Source organism: Hemitrygon akajei, chromosome 1, assembly GCF_048418815.1.
Source record: "Hemitrygon akajei chromosome 1, sHemAka1.3, whole genome shotgun sequence".
NCBI lineage: Eukaryota > Metazoa > Chordata > Chondrichthyes > Myliobatiformes > Dasyatidae > Hemitrygon > Hemitrygon akajei.
In genome coordinates this window covers 116,115,115-116,142,833 of record NC_133124.1, presented here as the reverse complement: position 1 = coordinate 116,142,833, position 27,719 = coordinate 116,115,115, and the positions used below count along the sequence as shown (strand labels likewise).

General features: G+C 44.3%; 1 protein-coding gene across 4 annotated transcripts in view; it reads left to right on the top strand.

The window, feature by feature from the left end:
• The window catches only part of znf516 (zinc finger protein 516), a 132,235-nt gene that overhangs the window by 59,275 nt on the left and 45,241 nt on the right, over window positions 1-27,719 (top strand). For all 4 annotated transcript variants that reach the window (XM_073050517.1, XM_073050537.1, XM_073050508.1 and 1 more), the window contains 2 exons: window positions 9,983-11,907; window positions 22,575-24,140. In XM_073050517.1, coding sequence (XP_072906618.1) covers window positions 10,107-11,907; window positions 22,575-24,140 — 3,367 coding nt within the window. In that variant the 5' untranslated portion in view covers window positions 9,983-10,106. The remainder of the gene's footprint in view (window positions 1-9,982; window positions 11,908-22,574; window positions 24,141-27,719) is intronic.

Below are 27,719 nucleotides of genomic sequence, written 5' to 3'. Positions count from 1 at the left end.
TGCTGCCTCGAAGGAGTTTGTATGTTCTCCCTGTGATTGTGTGGGTGTGCTGGTTTTGTCCCACAGTCCAAAAACGTACCGGGGGTTGGTGAGATAATTAGTCATTGTAAATTGTCCTGTGATTAGGCTTGGATTAAATCAGGGGGTTGCTGGGCGGCGTGGCTCGAAAGGCTGGAAGGGCCTATTCTGCGATGCATCTCAAACTTAAAAGGACAATAAAATAAAATGATCACTAGCCCAATCTCTTGTGCATGGCTTTGCTTTTGTGTGCAAATTATTAAAAATGACTTTGATTGGGTCCAATTTCTGTATGAAAGCTTTGCTTGTGTATGAGATTAAATCCAGTGCTGAGTATGTACATGAGAATAGGTTATGTCAATAGAACCATTGCCGCCAGCTTTGTTCACATCTGACCTCATAATGATCATGTTGCAAATTTCAACGTCATAAATAAAACATCTGCATTTCCATGTGGAATCGCTTAGTGGCCACAGGATGTGAACATGGCTTCTATTCTGCTCTGGGAGGACTCCAGATTGGTTATTTATGGCATTATCCTGTGAGCATAAATTCACATAGACTGCTATCTTCATATAATATTTCCCCTCTTGCTTACTCATAATCTGGTTCAATGTCCCAAAGAAATTCCAAGAGTTTGTTTTTTTTTTACAATATGGAGTGTTGGATTTGTTTTATTTAAGGGAAAGCAATGAACTCCAGTGAAACTTTGTGATGTATTCTGTCTTGACCTGTGTTATACTAGGAATATCATTTTTATTTACATTGGGTCTGAAGAAAGTTTTTTTTTGTGATGACAACACATCCAATTCACAGTTGGTGTACTTTGGTGGTGCACTTGACAGGTGCTCTGCACAAGATGTGGCAGTGAGCTCAGGCACAGCAAGCTCACAAGGAAGGCTGCAGCAAACAATCTGCTGAAGGGACTCGGCGCGCTCTAGCAGAATCAGTGGGAGGAAACCCTGCATCAGGACTTTTCGCACTAAACTGTCAAGTTTCCTTCCTCCCACAGATGTTGCACGTCCTCCTGAGCTCCTCCAGCACACTGCCTGTTGCTCTGCATTCCAACATCTGCAGACTCCTCTCACAGTAATGAAAGGTGATGAGATAGTAACCAAGTTGTGATGGTTATCAAGAGCTAAGTAATAGCTGTGGTCACTGGGGAAAGTGAACAGAGACATTCTGCCTCCCCCTTCATTCAATGTCAACAGCCTCAGTTTAGTATCTTAGACATAATTGTTAATTCAAACTATATAAATAATTCCTGACCTCCCTGCGTGATGGCTGTACCACTTGATATTCCACACTTCAGATATTCTTTCATTGTGGAATGAAGAGCACCTTCTTTGTCATTCCAGGAAGAAAATAATTTCAATGCTGGTAAAGTGGCTCTGCTAAACTAGAAAGTGGTGGACCAGCACTGTGATTCACAATAATCCTGAGGGATGCAATGGGTAGAATACATAGGGGGAAATGCTAATAAAAAAAGTCTTCTCAAAGAGCTGGTTTGGATATGTGTGACCTAAAGATTTCTGCCGGAGTATGAGTATTACTTAAGATTAATAGCAGGAATAGACTGCACAGAGAAAATGAGCAATTGAGTGTCTTAGCTTTGATGATCAAAAGCAGACCAAAAAACGTAACAGTACTTAGTTCAGTTTGTTCTCTTGTGCCCTGAATTACAGACTGGTATTTTTTAATCATGAGTAAGATAGGGGCCTCGCTGTTTACTTGCAATGGAGCCGTAGCATAACCGTGGAGTGTAGCCATCAAGTTGCCAGAAGTCTGAAGGTAACTTCCAAAATGTAGAGGCTTGCACAAGTGAGTGCAAGTTATGTGTAATGAGATGATGAAAGTGCAAACAAAGCATTAAATTTTGCCTCTGTTAACAGTTGGCAGATTTTTTAAAAATTATTTCAGTTGCCTGGTTGTTGCAAAACTGGCCATTTCAGGCCAAGGGGAGAGGAAAGGTTAGAGAGAGAGGGAAGAAAGAAGGAAGAGGAGGAAGTTCAAAGTTCAAATAAATTTATTATCAAATTATGTATATGTCACACTATACTACATAGGTTCATTTTCTTACAGACATTCACAGTAGAACAAAGCAATACAATAGAATCAATGAAAAACTACACACAGAGACTGATGAACAAACAAAGTGCAAATGAAGACTATTACTAATACTACAAATGATAATAAATACACGAATAAATAAATAATACTGAGTACATGAGATGTAGAGTCCTTGAAAAGGAGTCCTAGGTTGTGAAATCAGTTCAGAATTGAAGTGAGTGATGTTATCCACACTGGTTCAGGAGCCTGATGGTTGAAGGATAATGTCTGTTCCTGAACCTGGTGGTGTGGAACCTAAGGCTCCAGTTCCTCCTTCCTGATGGCAACAGCAAGAAGAGAGAATGGCCTGGGTGGTGTGAGCAGGGATCCTGCTACTTTCTTGTGGCAGCCCTTCTAATAGGAGTGCTCAGTAGTGACACCAAATGATCAGGTTTCCCAAACTGGAGCACAAACAACCATGATGAGTGGATCAAAGTGAAAAATAGGACACGTGTGCTAACAGTAACTCCGCGATGACTGTATGGAACTCAAAAGCACACATTCATTGTGTAAATGGCATGCTGTAGGTCAAAAATAGACATAGTACCAAATGTGTGAACAGCACGATCTCACATACTGCAGCCAATACAGAATAATCTAGCTTTATGGTGTGGCTTCAGGGAATAGATATTGGGCCAGGACTACAGAAATGATTCTTTGACCTTTACTGGGACTAGTTGCCCTACTTACAAAGATGCATCTTTTATATCCCAGTTTAGGATGTCCAACACTTGAGTACTTTTTGAAGTACAGTTATTGCTTTAATATTATAAATGTCAAAACCATTCTGCATAGGGCAGGATCCCACAAACAGCAGTATGATGCTGACCAGACAGACCAGTTACTGGATATTATTGTTGAGCACTGGCCTCAGACTCTTGAGAAGTGCACCCTGCTACTTTCTGAAAATAGAGCCAAGGGAACATTTACACACCCGGGAGAGAGGTGGGTGCATCAGTTCAACATCTTTTATTTGCATATTATAACACATAAGCTTTAACTACCCCTCTTATTTCCTTGCCCATCAAATCATCTTTGATTATTTTATCTTTGAGCTACACTAAGGGGCCAATTCACTTATATTTGGGATGTGGAAGAAAACAGGAGCACCCAAGGGAACAAAGATGGACATGGGGAGAATGTGCAAACTCCACATTGAGAGCACCTGAAGTTAGGATTGAACCCGGGTCCCTGGAGCGTAGAAGCAACAGTTCTCTGCTGTGCCACCATGTCCCTCACTGGTGTTGCCTCCTCTGAGAAGTTCTGTGCTTTGAAAAACATTGTGGTCATCTGGCCCAGATCAGTTTCAAACCTAGGTCCCTGGAAACGATTTGTCAGCAGCACCACCTGTTGCAGTTATACCAGATGTTGATGAGATTCCATCTCGATTATTCTGTTAAGTTTCGGTCACACTGGTATAGGAAAGACACCATTAAGTTGGGAAGAGTGCAGAAAAGATTTGCAGGGATGTTGCATCCGTAATGGTGACTTCTGGACCTCGAAATTAAAGGTTTATTTCATTCATATGGTTAAAAATATTTTCCAGGTAAGCCAAACCATGGATACAATCCTTTTTTTCAAACTGTTCCAAGAGTGGGTTTTCTTTCTCTTTCAGAAAAAGTGAAACTTCTGTCCTTCGATTGAAGAAGCACTTTAATACTTGTCCTCCTGAAAGCCAGTGAACTTCAGTGTGGTAGAGAAGCAGTTCGTATTCTGCACCCATTTCTTGACAAAGTCTTTTAAAAGTGCATACATTCTGAGACCTGCTTCAAGTAAAGTTGATGACTTTTATGACTGTTGATAAAACTTCTGTCAGGGTTGTTGGAAGAATCCTTGTTGCTAGTGCATGTCTGTGTGAAAAAAAACCATGAGTGATGAGGATGTGAAGAGCTTCCTTTTTCACTAAAGCAGCAAAACCAGATGTAGTACTTAGCATCACAGGAGCTCCATCTGTGCAAAGAGTATGAAGTTTTTCTTTCCAGTCAAAGTTTTGTTTGGCAAAAAAAAACTCTTTAATATTTCCAAATTTTTGACGGCTACAAAGCTTCAAAAGGGACTCAGAAAATAAGGACTCTTCTTTGATCAGATCACCATGCGCTTGACGAACAAAAACAAGGAGCAGACTACATTGAAAGACGTCTGTAGTTTCATCCAGTAGCATATTGAATGGGAATTGTGAGGCTACCAATTCCTCAATAACCTGCTTCAAAATTTTAAAGTAATATCAACTATTCTTGGACGTATCACGTTATTTGATAAGGGAACTGCTTTCAGTTTTTTTTCTCTGTTCCAGTCCATAAAGCAGCTTGACCGTTTCCAGTGCACGTGGCTTTACTAAAGTCTCTCCAATAGTGTGGGGCTTCTTTTGTTTGGCAATCTGGTAAGCAACTTTATAGAAAGCTTCAAGAAAAGGTTTTTTTGTGAAATAGCAAATCCAAGTTTTGGAAGTGTCCCAAATTTTTCATCATACTTCCTTTCCTTCAACAAAATGGTCTGGAAAAACAAATAAATAAACAAACAAACAAATAAATAAATAAATAAAACACTAAAAGAAAACATTTGATTCAATTGGCATTTTTTTGACACTCAATATTTTTTTGTATAGATTTAACACTTTTAATGGCTTTTAGATACTTGGATAGACACAAGAATTACGTCAGTAGCTCAGGCGTCTTCCTGGAATTCGACTGTAGTTGTGTATGGAGTCGTGTGGCTTTTAGTGCCTTCCGAGAAATAACGGTTCTCATTTCTGATATCATTCACGGCATTCTCACAAAGTTATTTTTAAAATGTGCATTATTTTCATGGAATAATGATACATGAATGCCACTTGTAAAACATACTGCGAGTGCACTTCTTTACTTCATAACACAGACACTGTACAAAAAGTAAGAAGAGAAAAACCAAAAAAAAGGGAAGAAGCTCTGCTGGCTCACAGAACTTGCAATATGGTGCATGACCTGTATCACTTCACAACCTGTTAGCAATAATAAGATGTTACTTTAAATAACACAATTCAGCAGTTATTCCAACTGTCTGATGTGCTTGAGCTTGCCTGGTCTAGACTCGTAACCTATCCATATTACAAAAAAACTTAACTCTTCCTTGTGCAGTTAAGAATTCCCATTTGATTGTCCTGTTTTGTAAAACTTTGACAAACAATAAAAATGACTGACCTCCTCCCACGCATCGATCAACATGCAATAGTAGATATGGAATTATGAAGAGCAATGGAGATGGCTGGCCGTTCGGTGGATGAACGACGGCTAGGCACAGGGCTACCCGGTAGTTGGCCAGCTACGTCGCCACGTGCAGACGGGAGGACTGCGAACACGCTACTGTAATTTTGAAGTAGTGATGAGCATGCTGTAAATGTTATTTTGAGATATTTGAACAACTGCAATGTGATATGATAACATCTGTGATTTCTATTGGTGACAAAGTCACAGGTACTGCTAAAACGACTGTGGTTTGGAGCCTACATTTATATTTGAAGGAAATGCTAAATTTCAGTTAAAGGTTACTGAAAAGAAAGAAGTAATTCTTTTTCTCGTCCAAGTTCGTGGACCCCAAGTGGAGAACACCTGCCCTAGAATGAGGTATGAGTGCAGATGTAGGGGGCTCCTGTGCTTGCAGAGGAAATTACCCTGGGTTAGGGAGTGGTGGGTGGGGAGGGATGAGTGGACCAGGGAGTTGTGGAGGGAGTAGTCAAGAGGGCTGGGGAGGAGAAGATGTGGCCAATGGTGTGCACATAGTTGATTATTAGTTGATTACTGCAGGAACTTTCTTGCACAAATAGCTGCATTTTCTGTGTTGAAACAGCAACCACATTTTGGATGTAACAGCACAGTACTTTGCTACAAGCACCAAATTGATTCATTGGAGTTGTTAATCAAACAGAAACTCTGACATCGCACATTGTAAGGAGAGGTTAGAATAATGGTAGGACTTAATTTCGAGGAGTTTGAAGAAGAGAGATACTGAGGCTGATGAAAGGGACTCAAGTGCTTTGATGTTTGCCACATTAAATTACATTACTGGGGCCGTTAAATTAGGTACGTTCGAGAGCTCAGAGTTTATGTGGCATTGGTGCGTTGCGAGGTACAGGGCTGAAGATGGATAGTAAGAGAGGAGAGAGCAAGATCACAGAGGGATTGGAGACCTAGGAGAGCAGCTTTAGAATTAAGGCACTGCCAGTAATGGGTTCAGAGGGTTTGGAATGAGGAGTAAACATACATCTGGAGAGGGTGGGGAGATGGGTGGACTCTGATTAAGCATCTGTATTTCACTTTCCACTTAGTTGTTTGTGAATCTTTGGAACTCTCAAACTCCAAGAGTTGAGTACGTTTAAGGCTGAGGACTGAGGTATATTTTGCGCTGATTAATCCCACACATTATTTTGGAGAACAACAGAATCATTCTTTCTGATATTTGGGGGGGTTTTTTTGGTATCCCTAAAACAGGTTATGTGGTTTCTAACATGTTGTGGATGAAAATCATACCACATTGTTTAGTGATGCTATTATTCTGGATTTCAACATTGATTGCACTTCAAACTTTTCGTCGAGATATTTTTAAAAAAGCCAATAATAGAAATGATAACTGTTCTGGAATGATACTCTCTGTTCCTTCTGTGCAAACATCTGCTTTGAACAGGCCCAAAAGTCCCCCCACCGACATCACAATCCCACAGTCCCTCTCCCCTTAATAGGCAACATTCCATCCTGCTTGGCCAAGACAACTGCAGTTACCTGCCTTGTCCAGGCATGGAATTGCAATGGAGATATCCGTGACATTTAGCCAAGACTAAAGGGCAAATTCAACCTTTTCCCTGATGGATGGCGGAGATGTATCATCAGGGATCACCACTTTCTAGACCATGCCCTATTCTGACGGAAAGACAGGAGGTACAGAAACATGAGATCCCACGGCACCTTTCCACACTTTCCAATTTGCTTACCACGCAGATTGGTCCACTGGCAATTCCATAGTCTCTGCCTTCCACTCTGTCCTGTCCAATCTGAAAAACAGTGCCTCATCTGCCAGGATGCTCTTTATCAACTTCAGCTCACTGTGGGTAGACTGTCCTCACTGGCTTTCAACACATCTCTCTGCAACAGGATGTTAGACTTCTTGATAGAAAAGCCACAGTCTGTCTGCATTGGCAGCTACAATTCTAGTTCCATCACACTGAGCACTAATGTCCCTAGAGCTGCAGACTCAGCCGACTGCTGTTCATGCTACTGAGGCATAACTATAGTGCTAGATCCAGTTCAAACCAAATCATCAAGGTCACTGATGACACGACAGTGGTTGGCTTCATCAGCAATGATGACAAGACAGCATGCAGGGAAGAGGTGGAACTGCTGGTAGAATGGTGCAAACACAACTTGAGTCTCAACATGGACGAGACTAAAGAGATGATTATGGACTTCAGAAAGGTGCAGCCTCCTTACTACACGTACATGGCTCCTGCATGGAGCGAGTTGGGAGCATCAAACTTCTAGGAGTGCACGGATGGTCTCACACTGTCCCTCAATGCCACCTCTTTAGTCAAGAAAGCACAGCAGCATCTCCACTTCCTGGGGAAATGAGGCAAGTGAGGCTTCACTTCCCTATTTTAATTCATTTTTATAAGAGCACCATTGAGAGTGTCCTGACCAGCTGTATTATTGTCTGGTACGGGAATTGCAAGGTATCTGACCGTAAGACTCTACAAAATATCGCAAGGATTACTGAGAGGATCTTCGGGTTCTCTCTTCCACCCATCGGAGATATTTATCAGGAGTGTTGCATAGGGAGGGCACTTGGCGTTATCGATGATCCCTCCTGTTTGTCCCACAGTCTCTTTGATCCCCTACCATCAGGCAGAAGGTACCGTAGCAATAGGACAAGGACTGTTAGGATAGGAAACAGCTTCTTCCCCCAGGCTGTGAGACTCCTGAACTCCCTGCAACAACTTATGAAGTGCTAGTTGCACTAAACTATTTACTTTCTGTTCACTTTAATGTGGACGGAGGTATTTCCAAAAACGCTTGGTGTGGACGCCTATCGTTTCTACGCGAGATCAGCATCTTCAAAATTATCCGGGCTAGTGTGGACATAGCCTTATTCTGTGTGCCTATGATAAAGCTGTAAGCAAGTTTTTCAATGTCCCTATACTTCAACCGTAGTTGTGCACATGACTATAAACTCAACTTGACTTAACGTACTGTAAATCTTGGAACTTTATCATGATATATGCCTGACTGTAACCCCTGTATGTTAAGCTGCTTTAATTTAATCCCTTCGATTTAGGTTATTCAACAGTTTGCCCAGGCTGTATTTAATCAATCAAGTATTCTTGGCTTATTCACAACAAGACTTGCAAAATCTGATCATTTATAATTATTGATTCAAGAAAATGTTTCTTATTACTTTGCATCACTAAACATTCATTAGCTCCCCATTTCCCTTCCATCCTTGTTCTGTGCTGCAGGATGTAGGCAGGAATAGTTCTGCCTCCATATACCAACAGTAAGTATCGATAGACTTCCTTGGCTACTCTGACAATGCAATTTGAGCTCAACACATAAACTCTTGAAGGAATGGTAATCTCTGCCAGTTTACACAGAGATTAAGACATCCGCAATTCCTTAGGACAAGGAATTTTAAAATTCATATCCCTCATCCACTTAACCACTTCTTGTTCTTAATTTGTAAGGTTTTATCATGATCCTTTACTTCATTGGTAAATTGCTGCTTGGTAATTGGTAAACTGATTTATTTTTGTCACATGTACTGAGGTATAAGGCAAAACTTTGTTTTTTGTGCCATCCATACGGATCAATTGGGCAGCACGGTAGGTTAGCAGTTAGCACAATGCTTTACAGCACCAATGATCACCAATTACGATTCAGTTCCCACCGCCGTCTATAAAGAGTTTTGTACATTCTCCCTGTGACTGTGTGGGCTTCCTTTGGGTGCTATGGCTTTCTGCCAAATTCCTCAGACATAGGGCCTAGTGTTGGTAAGTTATGAGCATGCTATGTTGGCACCAGAAACACCTGCGGGTGCTGCCCCAGCATATCTTCAGACTGCATTGGTCAATGTTGCATACCGTCGACGTATTTTACTGTGTTCCAGTGTTTCGACATACATGTGACAAATAAAGCTAATCTCTCACTTCATCTCATCAGTGCATTGAGGAAGTGCAAGGGAAGAGCGATAACAGAGTGAAGTATCATATGTTAGAGTTACAGAGAAAATGCAGTGCAGGTAGATAATAAGGTGCAAGGCCACAACAAGATAGATAGTGTGGTGACGAGTCAACCTTATTTTACTCCGGGACCATTCAGTAACCTTATAACGGTGGAGTAGAAGCTTCCCTTGAGCATGGTGACATGTGCTCTTAGGCTTTTGTATCTTCTGCCCAACGGGAGGAAGAGAAGAACAAATGTCTGGGGTGGGATGTGCCTTTCATAATGTTGATTTCTTTACCAAGGCAGCGAGAAACTTGGACAGAGTCCATGGAGGGAAGCTGGTTTCCGTGACATGCAGAGCTGTGTCCACAAATCTCTGCAGTTTCTTACAGCCTCATCCAGAGCCATTAGGATCCTATGCCGTAATGCATCGGGGCAGGATGCTATCTGCGGTGCATCTATAAAAATCAGTGAGGGTCAATAGGAGCAAGCCCAATTTCTTTAGCATTCTAAGGAAGAAGGGATGCTGGTGAGCTTTGTTGGCCATGGTTTATATATGTTTTAGACTAGGAGAAGCTATTGGTGACCTCTGGAGGGTTTTCCTACAGGGAACTGATGCTTCACCACATTAGGTGACAGTAGTGTAATTTTTTCGTCTCTTCCTTTATTTCTAGGTTTGTGTAATCAATTGAAAGTGATGATCCATTGACTACTCCAGTAGAACTAACCAAAGAGGTAACATCGGGCACTTCCTGCAAGTCTTGGCTGCTGCACAATGGTGACTGAAGGGATGGAAGGATGTTGGTGATACAACTAATGGGTGCCCAGGAGCAAACCATGGAGGAGGAGTCCTGTAGATCACCCAGAATGTTGCCGTTGAGCAAGTGTCTCAGGAAGAAGATGGTAACGACAGAGGAGAAAGCCAGCACGGATGTGGAAACTACTGAAGAGGCGATGGCAGAAGCCCTGGGGGTGTGCCACCACACCCACCCCGATGGGGACGAAAGGAAGACTGAAAAGTTTACGTGCTCTATCTGCGGGAAGCACTTCACGTTCTTCAGCGTGCTGTCGGTCCACATGCGGACGCACACTGGTGAGAAGCCCTACAAGTGCCCGTACTGTGAGCACAGGACTTCCCAGAAAGGCAACCTCAAGATACACATCCGCACTCATCGCATGGATGACTTAAGCGAGGGTCACGAGGCGGGCGCGGGAGGTCGGCGGAGAGAGGAAGCCCGGGCTGCAGAAGTGCGCGGAGGTTGCCCTGAAGTTGGGCTGGTCAGGGAGGATCGTGGGAAGGTGATGTTGCGGAGGCTGAAGGAGAGGGAGCCCCTTGCCTCCACGTTATGCTGCCAGGGCTGCAGAAGGTCCTTCGAGAATCAAGAGCAGCTGGATCAACATAAGCATCTCTTCCACAGGCTCTATAAGTGCAGGCTCTGCGACTACTCTACCCTGAGGGACGACCATTTCCTGAGCCACATCGAGAGGGTCCACATTACCCCGGAGGTGCCGGAAAGCCCTGGCGAGAAGGGCCAGGCCAAGCCACGTGCCGGAGAGCTCACGTGCGGCACGTGCCAGCAGACCTTCTCCCAGGCCTGGTGTCTGAAGGCCCACATGAGGAAGCACAGTGGCGCGCTGCAACACGGCTGCTCTGTGTGCGGGCGCAGGTTTAAGGAGCGCTGGTTTCTCAAGAACCACATGAAGGTGCACGCCGCCAGGAGCGGGAGCAAGAGCAAAGCCAGGCGGGGCGATGGTGAGGACTTGGCCACCATCAACGACGTAGTGCAGGAGGATGCGATGGGCCGCACCTTCTCCCAGTACGAGATCTGCATGAAGTGCGGCTACCTCTTCCCAAGCCGGCAAAGCCTCATCAAACATGGGAAGCTCCACTCTAGGGCATATCAAGACTGCCCTGGGAAGCTGCCAGCGGAGGTCAGTGACAGCTGCACAAAGGATCGCTTCCTTAGAAGCCTGGATCTGAGGCCAGTGGTGTCGCTGGAGAATTTTACTGACCGCCTGTTGGCGAAAGGGCTGGCGGAGCTGGACCCTGTCAGTAGTTACCAAGCTTGGACTTTGGCCTGCAGGGCAGAAGCAGGAGAACTCAGCGAGTACCGGTGTAATGGAGGGTCGGCGGAGCGTCCTTTGGTTACCGAGGCGGCCGGCGACAGAGGGAAAGGGGAGCATGCCCTCGCCGCCAGTGAGAAGCGTAAGCGGGAAGGGGGCACGGAGGGCAACGGCTGCGGGAAGCGGCACAATGGAATGATGGGCAAAGGGTGCCGGAGGAACGATCCCGGGGTAAGCTTCGGCGGGATGCTGCCCCAGGGCAAAAGCACGGAGTGTTCGGAGTGTGGCAAGGTGTTCCGGACTTACCATCAGCTGGTGCTCCACTCCAGGGTCCACAAGAGGAACAGGCGGAGTGAGGCATATGTGAGTGCTCGGGCTGCAGGCCAGGGCTCAGTCAGCGACTGGGAGTCTACGTTCAACAGCCGGCCCAGCACCCCCAGCTCCACCTCGGCTCCGGAAGGTGCAGCCGTACCGGGACTGGGTGAGGACGGTCCCAACAGCTTGGGAGAAGGTCCGGAGGTGCAGACAGAAACAGGTAAGTGGGCTTCAGCGCGGCACAACTGGCAGGAAGCATGTAGGGTGCGTCAGAAGGGTCTGTCTCCGTTGGGAGGGGATGTATATAGAATCCATTGGAAGGGCAACACCCACGAAATGCTGGAGGAACTCAGCAGGTCAGGCAGCATCTATAAAGGGGAGTAAATAGTCGGTGTTTTGAGCTCAGAGCCTTCGTCAGGACTGGGAGAGCAGCAGAGATCACAGAGCGTGAGCCGTGAGAGAGGGTCTCACTGAACTCCCATTGAAGAGAAGATTTTAACTTCTTTAGGTGTGCCTTTGAAGAGGCCGCAGTGGAGCAGTTAATCATAAACACAAGAGATTCTGCAGATGCTGGTAATCTTGAGCAAGACACACAAAATGCTGGAGGAACTCAAAATGTCAGGCACAGCTATGGAGGAGGGTTTGGCCTGAAAGCCTTGATCAGGACTCAATGAAGGGACTGGATTTCTAGTAGAAGGGATTGTATTTAGGATACATTGTGTCTGTATGATGACCCAATCAGAAGAGGCTGTATGTAAGATCCACTGGAAAGGACAGTGCAGATTCCATCGAAGGGAGCTGGATGTAGGATCTGTTGTAAAGGGCTGTAGTTCGGGTCCATCGGCAGGGAATATATATGGGATCCATCAGATGGGCCGGTGTAGATTTGGTCTGGAGAGACTGTGCAGATGTGTGAAGTAGACATAGTGATAATACCAAGGGATGAGGACATAATGGAAATAAGATGCTGGAGCTAGTCTCTGAATGCTGGATCTATGACAGGGTGGGCTAATCTGTAACTTCCTAAATCAGTTTGGGAGGGCAGGGGTAGGTCGGTGGTATAGTTCATGGAGGTCCAGGTTGTGATCAGGGCTAAACTGGATTACAACAAATTACATTAATCATTCCCTGCTGGTATTGGTGACCTCAAACAAATGAACCTCCACACAAGGTCTTTGCAGAATAGGTTTTCTAAATGGCCAATAATCTTAAAGAGATACAAGGTTGAGGAGCTTCAAAGTCAAGTTTATTGTCATTATACGAGTGCATGTATGCACAGGTGCAATGACAAACCCATTTGCAGCAGCACCACAGGCATATCGCATTAGTTGTACATGATTCGCAGGAAATGCATAAGTTGGACATAAATTATGCACAATTTTTACAGGAAAGAACACAGTTAGAAATTTGGTCAAGTGTAATGTGGCCATGCTGTTGTTGCACTGAGGGGATCCGGGGGGAAGTTCTGTGAAAGGTGGTTAGAACATTGTAGACAGTTCCAATCTCCTTTCTCAGACGCATACACTTCTCAGCAAGTGCACTGAGAAGATCAAAGTGGGAACTGCAAGGATGCTGTCATCAGGAAGCAAAGAACGAAGTGGGTTGGTACAAGGCCTGAAGGGTGACAGAGACTAGTAAACACAGGAAGAGTTTCCATTTTTTGGAAGATCATTTACAATTAGATACAGATGTAATTGCAGTATTTAACAGGAGCTTGGATAGAAGAAGCTTAATGCGAGCGAGTGGGATTAGTGTACATCACTATCATGATCGGCAGGGAAGAAATGACTGAAGGGTCCATTTCTGAGCAGCTTGTTACTGTGACCCAATGATGACCAGAAGTAACAAACAAAACCAGGAAACAAAAATGGCATTTAGGAGAGGTCTCTTTACTGAAAGCGTGGTGAGAATAAGCTCTTGTTCCAATAGTGTAAATAACAGATGTGTCTAAAAGTTTGTTCATGAAACAACTGTAACTACCCACCCCATCACCACAACTTAAGGGCCACCTGGATTGGTGTCTAAGAGAAAGGGAACAGAAGACTGCTGAGAGTTAGTTGTTAGTTGTTAGTTGTAAGGTGGAAGGTTCAAGAGAAGAAGGCCATTGCTGACTGGTCAGTCTGAATGATCTTGCTTCTATGCTTTAAATACTTGAATATTTATGATTAGAGCCGACATGAAGTTACTTCAGTCATTGCATATTTACAAGGCATGGGAAGATAGAGTAATCTGATCAAAAAAGCAATTTTGTTAGCTAAAAGACAGAAAAAAAACATATGACTAGCCAGGAAAGGTGTCTGCAGATCAAGACTCACCACAACTAGAGCAGAGTTGGAGATGCCTAATACCAAACCTATCTGGTTAACCTTTACCATTAGTCCAGCCATATGTAAAGCATTTTGTCCAAAAGATTCTTCTTCACTGTGTAATTTCCATATTTAATGTTGTCCTGTTGTAAGGTGTCAGCAGTAAGGTGACAAAATGGTACATGTCTTTGTGAGTGTCAGAAGTTTATGGATAACAGGAGTAACTTATGGGAAATTAAATATATCTTCAGTTTTAAATAACTTCAGAAAGTTCTGGAAAAGTTTAGAAAATCAGACAAGACTTGTAGATGGATACGTAGAATTAATGTGTAAGATCAGCAACCTCTCACCATTGATATAAAGCATTAACTTCCTCTCTCCCTCTTTCTCTCTCTCCCACTCTCCCCTAACTCACTCTCTCTGTCTCTCTCTCTCCCCCTCTCTCTCTTTCCCTGTCTCTCTCTCCCTCCCCCTAACTCTCCTTGTCTCTCTCTCTCTCCCTGTCTCTCTCTCCCTCTCTCTCCCTCTCTCACCCTCTCTCACCCTCTCTCACCCTCTCCCTCTCTCTCCCTCTCTCTCTCTCCAACCCTCTCTCCCCCATCTCCCTCTCTCCCTCACTCTTACGTCGCGTCTGCAGCTCTGACCCCTTTGCCTTTTTATCTCTTTTGCACATTTGCTTTTCAAAGAGCATTTCAGCTCCTGATCTCTCCAATCAAAATTCTTTCTTGCCTGCTTTGATTGCAACAAAGAAGCCGGGCTCAAAATGTTGACAATTCCTTCCTCTCCCACCCCAACCAAAGATGCTACTCAACCTGCTGAGTTCCTCCAGCAGATTGTTTGTTGCTCCAGACTCCAACATCTGCAGTCCCATGTGTCCATATGCTTTAGAAAATCTCTTTCACTATTCATTCTAGCCCTTTAACTTGATGAGAGTTGTTCAGCCTTAAAATATCTAAAGACCTTCGGACAACACCTTGATCAATACAACAATCATTTAAAGCAAATAGAAATTGACCATGCAAACATCTGTTTGATAATCCTGTATATTGAGGTGATTTTGTTTTTGGATAGACAGGGAGTCTTGTATCTGGGCTAGGTTAGGCTAAGATGATTACTTTATTAGAAGGTCTCCATAGCAACAGCCTAAAATTGAGTCAGGGTGACTAACAGAGCTGGACTGACACCTAAGAGAGAAGAAAATAGAAGATTGTACAGAGAGGTTCAAGAGGGGTCATCAGACTCAGTGATGAACTACTGCCTACATACTGTGCCACATCTAAGATTACCTGTTTCTGCCCCGGAACATTGCCAAGTCACCCCAAATGGAAATGCTCTAGAAACACTCATCTAACCTAGTGTTGCCATCAGAAATTGGAGTTTTGGCCCAATTCTTTCATGGTGACCATTGGGCCCTCCTGAGTCAGTCCCATTAGCCTGTGTTTGCCCATTTCGCTGTAAACCACTCCTATCCAAGTACCCTGTCTAGGAGTCCTTTAAACATAATGGAACCTGCCTCTAGCATCGTCTCTGTTAGACCACACTTTCCATGGAAAAACTTTCCCCTCGGGCCCCCGTTAAGTCTTTTCCCTCTCAACTTAAGTCTATGCCCTCTAGTTATAAACTCCCTTAGCTTGAGAAAAAGACTGTTCCCATCCACGTTGTCTATGCTTCTCATGATTTTATAAACATTTTCAAGGTCAGCCCTCAGCCATCATTGCTCCAAGGATTACTGTCCCAGCCAATCCATTCTCAAGCTGTCCAGTCCTGGCAACATTCTTGTGGAACTTTTGTGCACCTTCTCTGGCTTAACCCTTTAGATTTATGATTAGCCATCAAACATCTCCTTATAAGGCAGATATTGTCCAATAACACTTAAGTGAAGCATCTTTATGTTCAGAATCAAACAGCATGGAAACAGGTTCTTCAGTTTATGCTGACCCAGATGCCCCACCCAAGCCATTCCCCATTTACCCATGTTTCCTCAATATCCCTCTGGACCAGGGGTTCCCAACTATGGACCCATACCTTCAAGCAAGGGTCTGTGGACCCAGGGTGGGAACCCCAATCTTGACTTTTCCTATCCATGTACCTACTCAAGTGCCTTTTAAATCAAGGATTGACTTTAATTGCCATATAAGTATTAGGAATTTGTTGTGGTGTGTTGGAGTGGCATGTAACAAAAGAAATTCAATGATTAGAATAAAGAAATATATTAAAAATCATAGACGTCAAAGTTTCTGAAGCAATACGAGTCCTGAGTGAATTTAAGGCATTCGATGTTCAAAGTAATTTTGTATCTTCTACCCAAGGGGAGGGGGGCAGAAGGGAGAATGAGCAAGTTGGGTGGTGTCTTTAATTATGCTGTCTTTTTTTTAACCAAGGCAGCAAGAAGTATGGTCAGCCTTCTTGGAGGGCGGGCCAGTTTCCTTGATGTGCTGAGCTACATCCACAATCTTCTGCAGTTCCTAGTGGTCTTGGGCAGAACAGTTGCAGAACAAAGCTATGATGCAGTGATTAAAATTAGTGACGGTCAAAGGGGACATTTCAGCCTCCTGGGGTGCTTTCCTGACTGACGATGTGGAAGGGAGCCAGTGTGCTCAGTGTAATCCACACAACCATGGTGAAAATGTTGCAACTCCACAGACAGCCTTCGAGGCTGGGGTTTGACCAAGTCCCTGGAACTGTGAGGCAGCATCACTAACCGCTGTACCAAAGTGCTGCAACCTGTGTCTATATGCTGGAGTGGGAGGAGAAGCCTTAACATCGAAGCCCTCTCATCCCCCCCCCTCTCTCGCCCCCCTCTCTCCCTGCCCCCCTGCCCCTCTCCATCTCGTCCCAACTCCACCTGGCCTCTATCTCGCCCCACTCTCTCTTGCCCCTTCTCTCTCTATCGCTCCCCTCACCCCCTGACCCTCCTCTCACTCTGCCCTCTCTCTCTTGCACCCTGTCTCCCCCTCTTTCACCCCCCTCAACTCACCCTCTTTCTCTTGTCCCCTCTCTCTCTCGACCGCCCCCTCTCTCATCAACCCCCATCTCGCCCCCTATTTTGTCCCCCTCACCCCTCCTCTATCTTGCCCCATCTCTTTCGCCCCATCTCTCTCACCCTCTCTCTCTCACCCCCTCTCTCTCTCACCCCCCATCTCTCTCACCACCCTCTCTCTCACCACCCTCTCTCTCTCTTGACCCACCCTCCCCTCGCCTCGTCTCTCTCTCGTCCCTTCTCTCTGTCCCCTCTCTCGCCCCCTTCTTGCCCTTCCATCAACCCACCCTCCCTCTCTTGCCCTCTCTCTCTTGACCCACCCTCCCCTCGCCTCGTCTCGTCTCTCTCTCGTCCCTTCTCTCTGTCCCCTCTCTCGCCCCCTTCTTGCCCTTCCATCAACCCACCCTCCTCTCTCTTGCCCCACTATCTCGCACCCCCTTTCTCTCACCTCCCCTCTCTCATCCCTCTCTTTTTCACCCCTACTCTCTCACCCCCTCTCCCTCTCTCCCCCCTCTCTCTCCCCCTCTCCCTCTCTTCCCCCTCTCCCTCTCTTCCCCCTCCCTCTCTCTCTTCCCCCTCCCTCTCTCTCTTCACCCTCTCTCTCTTCCCCCTCTCTGTCTTTCCCCCTCACTTTCCCTTTCTCTCCCTCCCTCTTCCTTTAAGAACTTCTTAAAGCCTACCTCATTGCCAGACTTCAGGGTGAGTTTATGGTCATGTGTACAAGTACAGTGTGTTACAGGGAGAGTGAAAACCTTGTTTGCAGCAGCTTCACAGGCACGTAGATTTAGACAATGCACAGAATATCAATTATGCATAAGTTATACATAAATTATACAAGATAGTGAAAAAGCTGTGCAAAACGGTATAATCTGAGAGAACGTCATTACTGATGGTTTTAAACATCAAATCCATTTACCTTTGACAGATAGAATGAAGTAAGAAACAATCTATGTCTGCTGTTTAATTTTAAATTACATTTTCTTTGAACATCAACTGGTGATCTGCAGAGGGAGAAGGGCCGTTGACATTTCAGGTTCAGACAGTTCAGGCGAAGGGTCTTGACCTAATACGTCAATTGTCCATTTCGCTGTACAGATGCTGTCTGACTGGCTGAGTTCTTCCAGCAGTGTGCTCTTTGCTCCGGAGATTCCAGCATCTGCATTCTCTTGTGTCTCCAACTAGTGGTGGTGTCTGGTCTTGTCTGAGAGAGGAGATTGTGAAAGACAAGTGCACTGGATGAAGTTTCAATCTTCAGCCAGCATTCACCTTTAGTGTTGTTTACAAACAAAAGTTTGATTTTTTTTTTAAACCTACTTGCTGCAGCGTCACAGGCATACAGCATTAAAGACACCTTCACAAGGAAAACCTAAATTAAACGTAATTTATACAAGAAAGAAAACAGAATTAAAGTAAGTCCATTTTATGTCAAAGTGGCCATTGTGTTGCTATGCTGAAGCAGTGATTGGGGAAGATGTCAGACAAATGGCCAAGAGGAATTCTTATTGGTGTATGACTGAAGTTTCAACAGGGATCGGCTTGCTGTAAAAAGGCTGCTGCAGTCTCTGCTGCTCTCTAGTGAAGAAGGAAGGATGCTTGCAGCTGGCCAGATCAGCTGAGATCTGGAGATTGGAAGTGGTTCCGCCTAGTGGCATTTCTTTGATTTACAGGCCAAGAGGTCTTTCAGTAAGAGCAGTTACGGAAATGGGGATGAAAAATAGAATTAGGAACACCTCGTGCAAATCAAAAATGAGTACAAATTATGGATATATTTCAAATCACAAGAAGAGGTAGGCTGTTTATCTTAAACCAACAGGCACAACTCTAATCACTAGAGTTTAGAAACACGATGTCCACTTTGCCCTGAAATGGACAACCTTAGTTTTAATTGTGTTCTCTCTTGTAAAAATTGTTTAATATATGGTTAATTTATGTTTTTTGTGAATGCTGCTCATATGATGCTGGTGCCTGTGATGCTTGGCAAGTAAATTTTTAATTGCACCTAGGTGTTCATGTCAGAAAACTGGACTTTGACTAATCAACCACTTGTAATTGGAATTACCATGCTCATATTAATATTGTGTATCATACATGAGTGCTTAAGGGTTAGTGCACTCAGAAATCCCATTCTAGAGACTGGAACAAGTAATTTAGATCTATTTCCAGCATCTGCAGATTCACTCGTGTTGCCTTTGAATTCACTACTGCGAAGCCTCTTCCAGTGATGCCTACACTGAAGAAGTTCAGATTTTCTCTCCAACGGGAGTTCAGCGAGAGCCTCTCTCTCTGCTCCCAACCTACTATTTCTTCGGCCCTGAAACTTTTGGACCGCACGCTAACCCAGACCTGGTATTATAGTCACATATCCTTCCTTGGTGTGTGTCTCTCTTTCTCTTTTTCCCCCCTCACTTTAATCTCCCCCCAGCCCTACCTTTCTTTCTCTTTTATTTCCCATAATTCTCCACCTTCCCCCTAGCCTATTTCCCTCCAGCCTATCACTTCCCAGCTCTCTACTTCATCCCTCCCCCCACTTCTTATCCCCCCTCGACCATCCCATGTTACTTCACTCCTGATGAAGGGTTTCAGCCTGAAACGCCGTCACTACCTCCTCCCATAGATGCTGTCTGGCCTGCTGAGTTCTGCCAGCATTTTGTGTTTTTAATTTAGATTGACTTGCTTGGTGGAATGCTGTACTGTTGGAGGAGTGCTTTTTTGGGTGAAGCATAAAAACCAATATCCACATCCCTTCCTTCCTTCCTTCCATCTTTCTATCTATCTTCCCCTATTTTTTTCTCTCTTTTCTCTCTCTGTCCCTCTCACCATCATTCTTTACCTGTTCTCCATCTCCCTCTGGTGCTCCCCTCCCCCTTTCTTTCTCCCTAGGCCTCCTGTCCCATGATCCTTTCCCTTCTCCAGCTCTGTATCCCTTTTGCCAATCACCTTTCCAGCTCTTAGCTTCATCCCTCCCCCTCCTCCTATCATTTCAGTTCTCCCCCTCCCACTTTCAAATCTCTTACTATCTTTCCTTTCAGTTAGTCCTGACGAAGGGTCTCGGCCGGAAACGTCAACAGTGCTTCTCCCTATAGATGCTGCCTGGCCTGCTGCGTTCCACCAGCATTTTGTGTGTGATCCTAGTTGTGAGTTAAGATGGGAGGTATTTGGAAGAATAACAGGGATTTCTCCAAGGAATGCCATTAAAGTAGATTTATTTTTAGTTGCTCCAAATTTGGGATCTTGCTGTGCATGAATTGGCTTTCAGACATTGTTGCCATCATTGCATTTCAACAGGGCTGGGGGTTTTTGAAGATCCTGAGGAACTGTGTGTAAATGTTATATTTTTTTGTCCTCTCCGGTTTGGCTTCCTGATACTTATGGAAACCAAAGATTTTAATACTCATGACCAGGCCATTCTGTCTGTGTCATTGGAGAAAATGAAGCTTCTAAGGCTATGGACCAAAGTTTCTAGCACACTGACCATGACCCTACATCTCCACAAATACACGCCCAAGTACTGCTCAGATATGATGAGGATTTCAGTCACGACCAGCCCTTTAGGATGTGTGCTTCAAGGCCCACCAACCTCTGAGTGAAATATTTCTCTTCCTTTTCCATCTGATCTTCCTACCAACTGCTTCAAATCTACTTTTCACCCTGCCTCTTGGAAAAATAGGCAATTTCTATTTATTTTTATCTAGTAATTGTATATACCTTAATTAACTCTCAGACCAGAAATATTTTCCCCTCCACAAATGCTGCCTGACCTGTCAAGTGTTGCCTGATTGTCTCAGATTTCCAGCATCAGTTTTTAGGTTTTATTGTATTCTTTTTAAAATATAGAACAATAGAGCACAGGAACTGGTCCTTCAGCCCATGATGTTGTGACAATTTAATTAAGTTAATGGCACCTATCTCTTCTGCCTACATATGGTCTGTATCCCTCCGTTCTTAGTTATAAACAAAATCCAGATGTGGGCAGATAAGTGGCAGGTGAAATTTAATGCAAATAACTGTAAAATGTTACATACAGTACAGGAAGTAGAAATATTAGATACAAGTATAGAATGGAGGGTCTTGAGTTAGAAAGTGTGAGGAGGATTTGGGCATCCTGGTAAACTCATCACCGTTATCATCTAGGCAATAAACAGAAGCGATTAGGAAGGTTAATAGAATGTTAGGCTTTATAATGCGCTCAGTGGAGTTCAAGTCTAGAGGCGTTCTCCTGCCCCTGTAGGTGTGCAAGGTGTGCGGTGATGAGGCCACACCTTGAGTACTGTGTACAATTTTGGTCTCCATATTTTGTGAGGGGCATGAAGGCACTGGAGAGAGTCCAGAAAAGGGCAAAAAGACTTATTCCAGGTGGACAGGATACGAGCTATGAAGAAAGATTGAACGAAGTAAATCTTTTTAGCCTAAGTAGATGTAGAATGAGAGGAGACATGATAGAAGTGTTTAAAATCATTAAGGGTATAAGTAAGGTGGATCCATCAATGAGGATACGAGGCTATAGGTGGAGACTGGTTAAAGGGAGATTTCAGACTAACATCAGGAAGCATTTCTTTATAAAGCATGTAACATGGACACATGGAACAAACTACCTTGTTGTATAGTTGAAAGTAGTACCTTGGAGACTTTCAAATCTAAACTTGATAGTTATTTCAACACACTATGTGAATAGGAATTTGGCAAGTTTGTTGGGCTGAGTGGCCTGCTCTTGTCAAAAAGTTTCTAATGTTATCTATATATTCCCATGCTTATGTAAGAGCCTTGTAAATACCTCTATCATATCTACCTCCATCACTACCCTGGGCAGACCATTCCAGGCACCCAGTACTTTTTGTGTAAACAACAAACTTGCCCCCCACATTCCCTTTGAACTTTACACCCTCACCCTAAATACCCTCTAGTATTAGATATCTGGATCTTGGGGAGAAAGATACTGGCTGGTTGTCCGTGCACATCGCTGTTAGATAATGTGTTGAAGAACCTGTTCCGGACATTAGCCTTTATCAGTCAGGGCAATGAGTACAGGTGTTAGAAAACGATGCTGTAGTTATTTAATGTAGTGCTGAGGCTGCACTTGGAATATTATGTACAGTTCTGGTGATCCTGTTACAGGCAGAATGTTATTAGACTACAAAGGATGCTGAAAACATTTACCAGGATGATCTCTACACTTGGGGCCTGAGGTACAAGAAGAGGATGTGCAGACTAGGAGTTAATTCCCTAGAATGTAGGAGATTAAGGGGTGACCTGATAGTTATAAAGTAAAATTATGAGGGGCACAGACAAAGGGAAAATGCATGTTATTTTTCCCAAAGGGTGGTAAAAACACGAGAGCATAGGTTTAAAAACAGAGGCGAGAGATTTTAAAGGATCGTCGTGGGTAGTTTTCTCAGGCAGAGGATGGTGCATATTTGGAATGAGCTGCCAGAAATAGTGGTTGAAGCGGGCACATCAGCAACGTTTAAAAGCCATCAAGATAAGTATTTGGATAGAAGAAGTTTAAGGGGCCATGAACCAAGCACTAGAAGATAAGCATGAACAAGTTGGAATAAAGTACCTGTTTCTATGACTGTCATATATTTTCTGTTTATCTTCCACTAGAAAAGCCTCACAGAAGTTTTCCTTGTGACACAGTGACCGAGTCACCTTCACTCCTTTGTGACAAAGACAGCTGTTCCACATCTCCTCAGAATGGAACTAAAGAAGACCTTCCAAATCCCACTATTGGCAATAAAGCTTCTTTAAGTGACATAGCTGGAGTCTTCCCTTCCCATAGGAATGCCGCTTGCTTTTCGGATGCTAAGGGATCCCGTGCAGGTTCTGAACGTGATTCACTCGCTGAAGCAGGTGAACCTTTAGAACAACCTAAACGTGAGCTTGTTGGTGTGTTGGGAGATGGCCTTCATTCCAATTTACCGCCAAGTTACCAGAATGCAGCAAAGAATAGAGTAATGTCAAGGAATACAGAGTTACCTCAAAATAGCAATACCTTAAGGACAGCAAAGCCTACACAACATAAGGAGGGAGGCCAGATCTCTGATTCAAATAAACCTGGAGACCAAGATGAGTTTCCTTTGGATCTGACCTTGGCATTGTTAAATGATGTTCCTTGCAGAGATAATTTCAATCTGAGGGGCAGACTTTCCACACCACCACAGAATACAATGGTCATCCATTTTTGCCAGTTTTGCAGTCACACGACTCTTTATCCTGAAGTTTTATTAATGCATCAACGGATCAACCACAAGTTGAACCTCCACATCTCCCCTCCAGAATGTCTTTCGAGGACTAAGTCAAAAGCCAATGGTCATCGCCCAATGGGCATCAGTGGTGTTAGACGCACAGGTCCTCCTCCTCTACTGAATGGCAAAGAGAGTTCTCCCATGGTTCTCTCCAGAGCAGTTTGCACCTACCAGCCTCGTCCAAGCCAGTCAGCAGCACTGAATTCTGCTCCACCGTCCTTGGCAACCTCTGGAAAGCCAGTTGATTCTGCCCTGTGCAGAACACCCACCCAACCTACAAGCAGGATATCTAGAGGCCTTGTTTACAATCCTCAGTGGTGTCAGAGACCAAACAATAACCAGGAACAATGTGGTTTAACTTCAGAATCAAGAGCGAGGCTAAATGCCGGTTCACAGCAAAAAATATCACAAGTTGGCAACTTTGGAAAAGGTTTTTTTAGTTCAGCTTCTGTGTTCTTGGGATCTGGCATGCCAATTAGGAGAGTGACAGAAAGCCAGGATATGCTGAAGGAAGCTGGGGAACTGGCACCATGTACTGATTGGCACCAGGCATACCCAACCAACGGTCATGGTAGTCGAAGGCTCAAGGACCAAGTTTCACCCAAAGATGTACAGCATGCTTTGTATAAATCTGCTGCTCTGTTTCAGCAGGCGTGTTGGTCAGTAGGTACAAGTAAGCTGGGCTCATTTGGGAGTCCCCCACCAGATGGGAGGACAAACACGCCTAGGGAACATTACTCCAGCCCAGCAAAAGACTCCACATTTGTACACACAGTCAGACAAGTATGGCCTCCAGCAGTAAGGGAGGTGTCCAAGTGCATAGATCCCGTTTACACACCTATGCCCCACAGATCTGGAGACTTGTCTGCCTTCTACCGTGGCTGGAGAGGTAACCATCGCTTTTTGTATCCAGCAGAAAAAACAGGTTAGTATTTCAGTCAGGTTTGAAACTCTGCAATAATATGTTTGACCAAATGAGATTTCCTACCCTTGGCCCACACACATGTACTGCTTCCAGAGTCACAGTGTAGATCATGTAACAAAAACAAGGTGAATAATGAGTCTCAATAATAGTATAACCAAGATGGTATCACTGCCTTTGGTTTATCTGATATTGATTGGTATTAAATTAATATTGAGAATGTCTGAGATTATTGGGGAGAAAAGCATTCCACGACACCAATTGGAGGACTGTAAAATTGCAATTGTTGCTCCACCCTTTAGGAAGTGGGGGGCAGAGTGAAGGAAATTATAGTCCAGTTAGCCTGACTTCAATGGTTGGGAAGATGTCAGGGCCCATTATTAAGGACGAGGTTCAAGGTACTTGGAGGCACATGATGAGGTATTGGGGCTGCTGCTTTTCACGTTGTATGTCAATAATTTGGATGATGGGATTGATGCCTTTGTGGCCACGTTTGCAGATAGGTGGAGGGGCAGGTAATGTTGGGGAAGCAGAGTGTCTGTAGAAGGGCTCGGACAGATTGGGAATCCTCATGTATGATTGCCTAGAGATTAACTTGCAGGTTAAATTAGTGGTGTGAAAGGCAAATGCAATGTTAACATTCATTTCAAAAGGACTAGAATATAAGAGCAAGGATGTGATGCCGAGACCTCATAAGGCACTGGTTAGACCGCACTTGTAGTACTGTGAACAGTTTTGGGCCCCTTATTTAAGAAAAGACGTGCCAGCATTGGAAAGGGTCCAGAGGAGGTTCACATCGATGATTCTGGGAATGAAAGGATTAACATAGGAAGAGCGCTTGGTAGCTCTGGGCCCGTACTCACTGGAGTTTAGAAGAATGAGGGGAGATCTCATTTAAACCTATCAAATATTGAAAGGCCTAGACAGAGTGGATGTGGAAAAGATGTTTCCTGTAGTGGGTGAGTTGAGGACCAGAGGGGACAGCTTCAGAATATTGGAACTACCATTTAGAACAGAGATGAGATGGAATATCTTTAGCTAGAGGGTGGTGAATCTGTGGAATTCATTGCCATGGGTGACTCTGGAGGCAAATCATTGGATATATTTAAAGCAGAGGGTGATAGGTTCTTGAATGGCCTAATTCAGCTCCTATGTCTTATCATTTAATCAAATTCATAAAGATTTGGGTGTAGAAGGTCAGTGGCACCAGTGCTAGATGGTTGTACAGAGACCAGGCAGTATTCACACACTCACAACTCAGGAAGGCTCTTTGGTTAGTATAATAAGTTGGTCCAAAGGGCTTGTTTTTGTGGCATATAACTTTATAACTACAGGAGTTATCAGCAAGTAGGGAATGGTTGTATTGAGCTCAGTGATAAAATATTGCATTCAGGTAGTTAAGATGTGGCTGAGAAGGTGGGGGGTTTGAGAGAGAGAGAGGCAGGGAGATAATCTAATCGTTCTGGTGGCTGAAATATCATCTGTCGATTAAGTGTTTTCAGCAAGTACCTAACTTAGCAACACACACAAAATGTTGGTGGAACGCAGCAGGTCAGGCAGCATCTATAGGGAGAAGCGCTATCGACGTTTTGGGCCAAGACCCTTCGTCAGGACTAACTGAAAGGAAAGGTAGTAAGAGATTTGAAAGTTGGAGGGGGAGGGGGAAATGCAAAATGATAGGAGAAGACCGGAGGGGATGGGATGAAGCTAAGAGCTGGAAAGGTGATTGGCGAAAGTGATACAGAGCTGGAGAAGGGAAATTATCATGGGACAGGAGGCCTAGGGGGAAAGAAAGGGGGAGGGGGGAGCACCAGAGGGAGATGGAGAACAGGCAGAGTGATGGGCAGAAAGAGAGAGAAAAAAAGGAGGGGGGAAAAAGCTAAATATATCAGGGACCTTATATACAACAACACCTTATATATATATATGTATATATATATATATAAAACAACACCTTATATATATATATGTATATATATATATATAAAACAACACCTTATATACCGGTTGGGTAGGCTCCAACCTGATGGCATGAACATTGACTTCTCTAACTTCCATTTATGCCCCACCTCCCCTTCTTACCCCATCCGTGATATATTTAGCTTTTCCCCCCTCCTTTTTTTTCTCTCTTTCTGCCCATCACTCTGCCTGTTCTCCATCTCCCTCTGGTGCTCCCCTCCCCCTTTCTCTCTCCCGAGGCCTCCCGCCTCATGATCCTTTCCCTTCTCCAGCTCTGTATCACTTTCGCCAATCACCTTTCCGGCTCTCAGCTTCACCCCACCCCCTCCTGTCTTCTCCTATCATTTCGCATTTTCCCCTCCCCCTCCGACTTTCAAATCTCTTGCTATCTTTCCTTTCAGTTAGTCCTGACGAAGGGTCTCGGCCTGAAACGTTGACAGTGCTTCTCCCTATAGATGCTGCCTGGCCTGCTGCGTTCCACCAGCATTTTGTGTGTGTTGCTTGAATTTCCAGCATCTGCAGATTTCCTCGTGTTTACCTAACTTAGCGGCTGAGATTGGGAATCAGTTGGAGAACTCGTATCTAAAATTGCTTGATCTTCGATCAAAGATGAATTTCTGTTCAGTGATCAAAATTATACAAGAAAGCAGGACAAAAAAGTATATGAAGTCCCTTTGTAGTGCCAAGAGTGCCAGAGTGAGTTGGTGATTATGGCTGTACAGGCCAGTCTTTGAAACTGATGCTGTGGACTTCAGGTTTCTATACTTCCTGCCCAGTAGTACCTATGAGAAGCTGACAAGGCCCAGATGGTGGGCATCTTCAAGGACAGATGTTGCCTTCTGAGGCATTGCCTCCTGTGGGTACTACCTGTGGTGGAGAGAGATGTGCCAGTGATGTAGTGGGCGGAGACTGTTACTCTCTGCAGCCTCTTGCATTTCTACATATTTGGAATACTCTACCTGACCATGATATGGCCAGTCAGGATACTTTTTAACAGTACAACTGGAGAAGTTTGTTAGAATGGTCAGTGACAAGTTGAAGCTCTTTAATCTTCTGAGAAAGTAAAGATGCTGATGCTGGTTCCTTGTGGTTGTATTTATGTGCTGGGATCATGGCAGCTCATCCAGTATGTTGATGCCAGGAATTTAAAGCTGTTGACTCTTCCCACCACTGACCCCCCCCCCCCCCCCCCAATGTAGACGGACACATGTTGGCCTTCCTTCCCCTTCTAAAAGTCAACAATCAGCTAGTTAGTTTCCCTGAAGTTGGGTGAGAGGTTGTTGCAGTGGCTTCACTCTATGGATGTCTTATCTCACACTTGGAGTCTCAGCACTCTCCCAAAAACTTTACCCAGTTTACAGCTTGCTTTCACTCTGCACCACTTCAACAAAAAAAAGACTAGAGAACACAAAAAAAACCACACCCACATCAAAAGGGTGGGGTTACTTTATTCCCATTCTAGAAACAGAATTGCTGGTATTTGAAATAATCTGGTAGCGTAATATGTTCAACACATGATCTGCTGCTTTTGATTCTGTTGGCTTTATCAGGTCACACCAGGTGGCGTAGGAGCATAATCTCAACCTTGTTTCAGACTGTTGTGCACTTGACAGCCAAACTTAA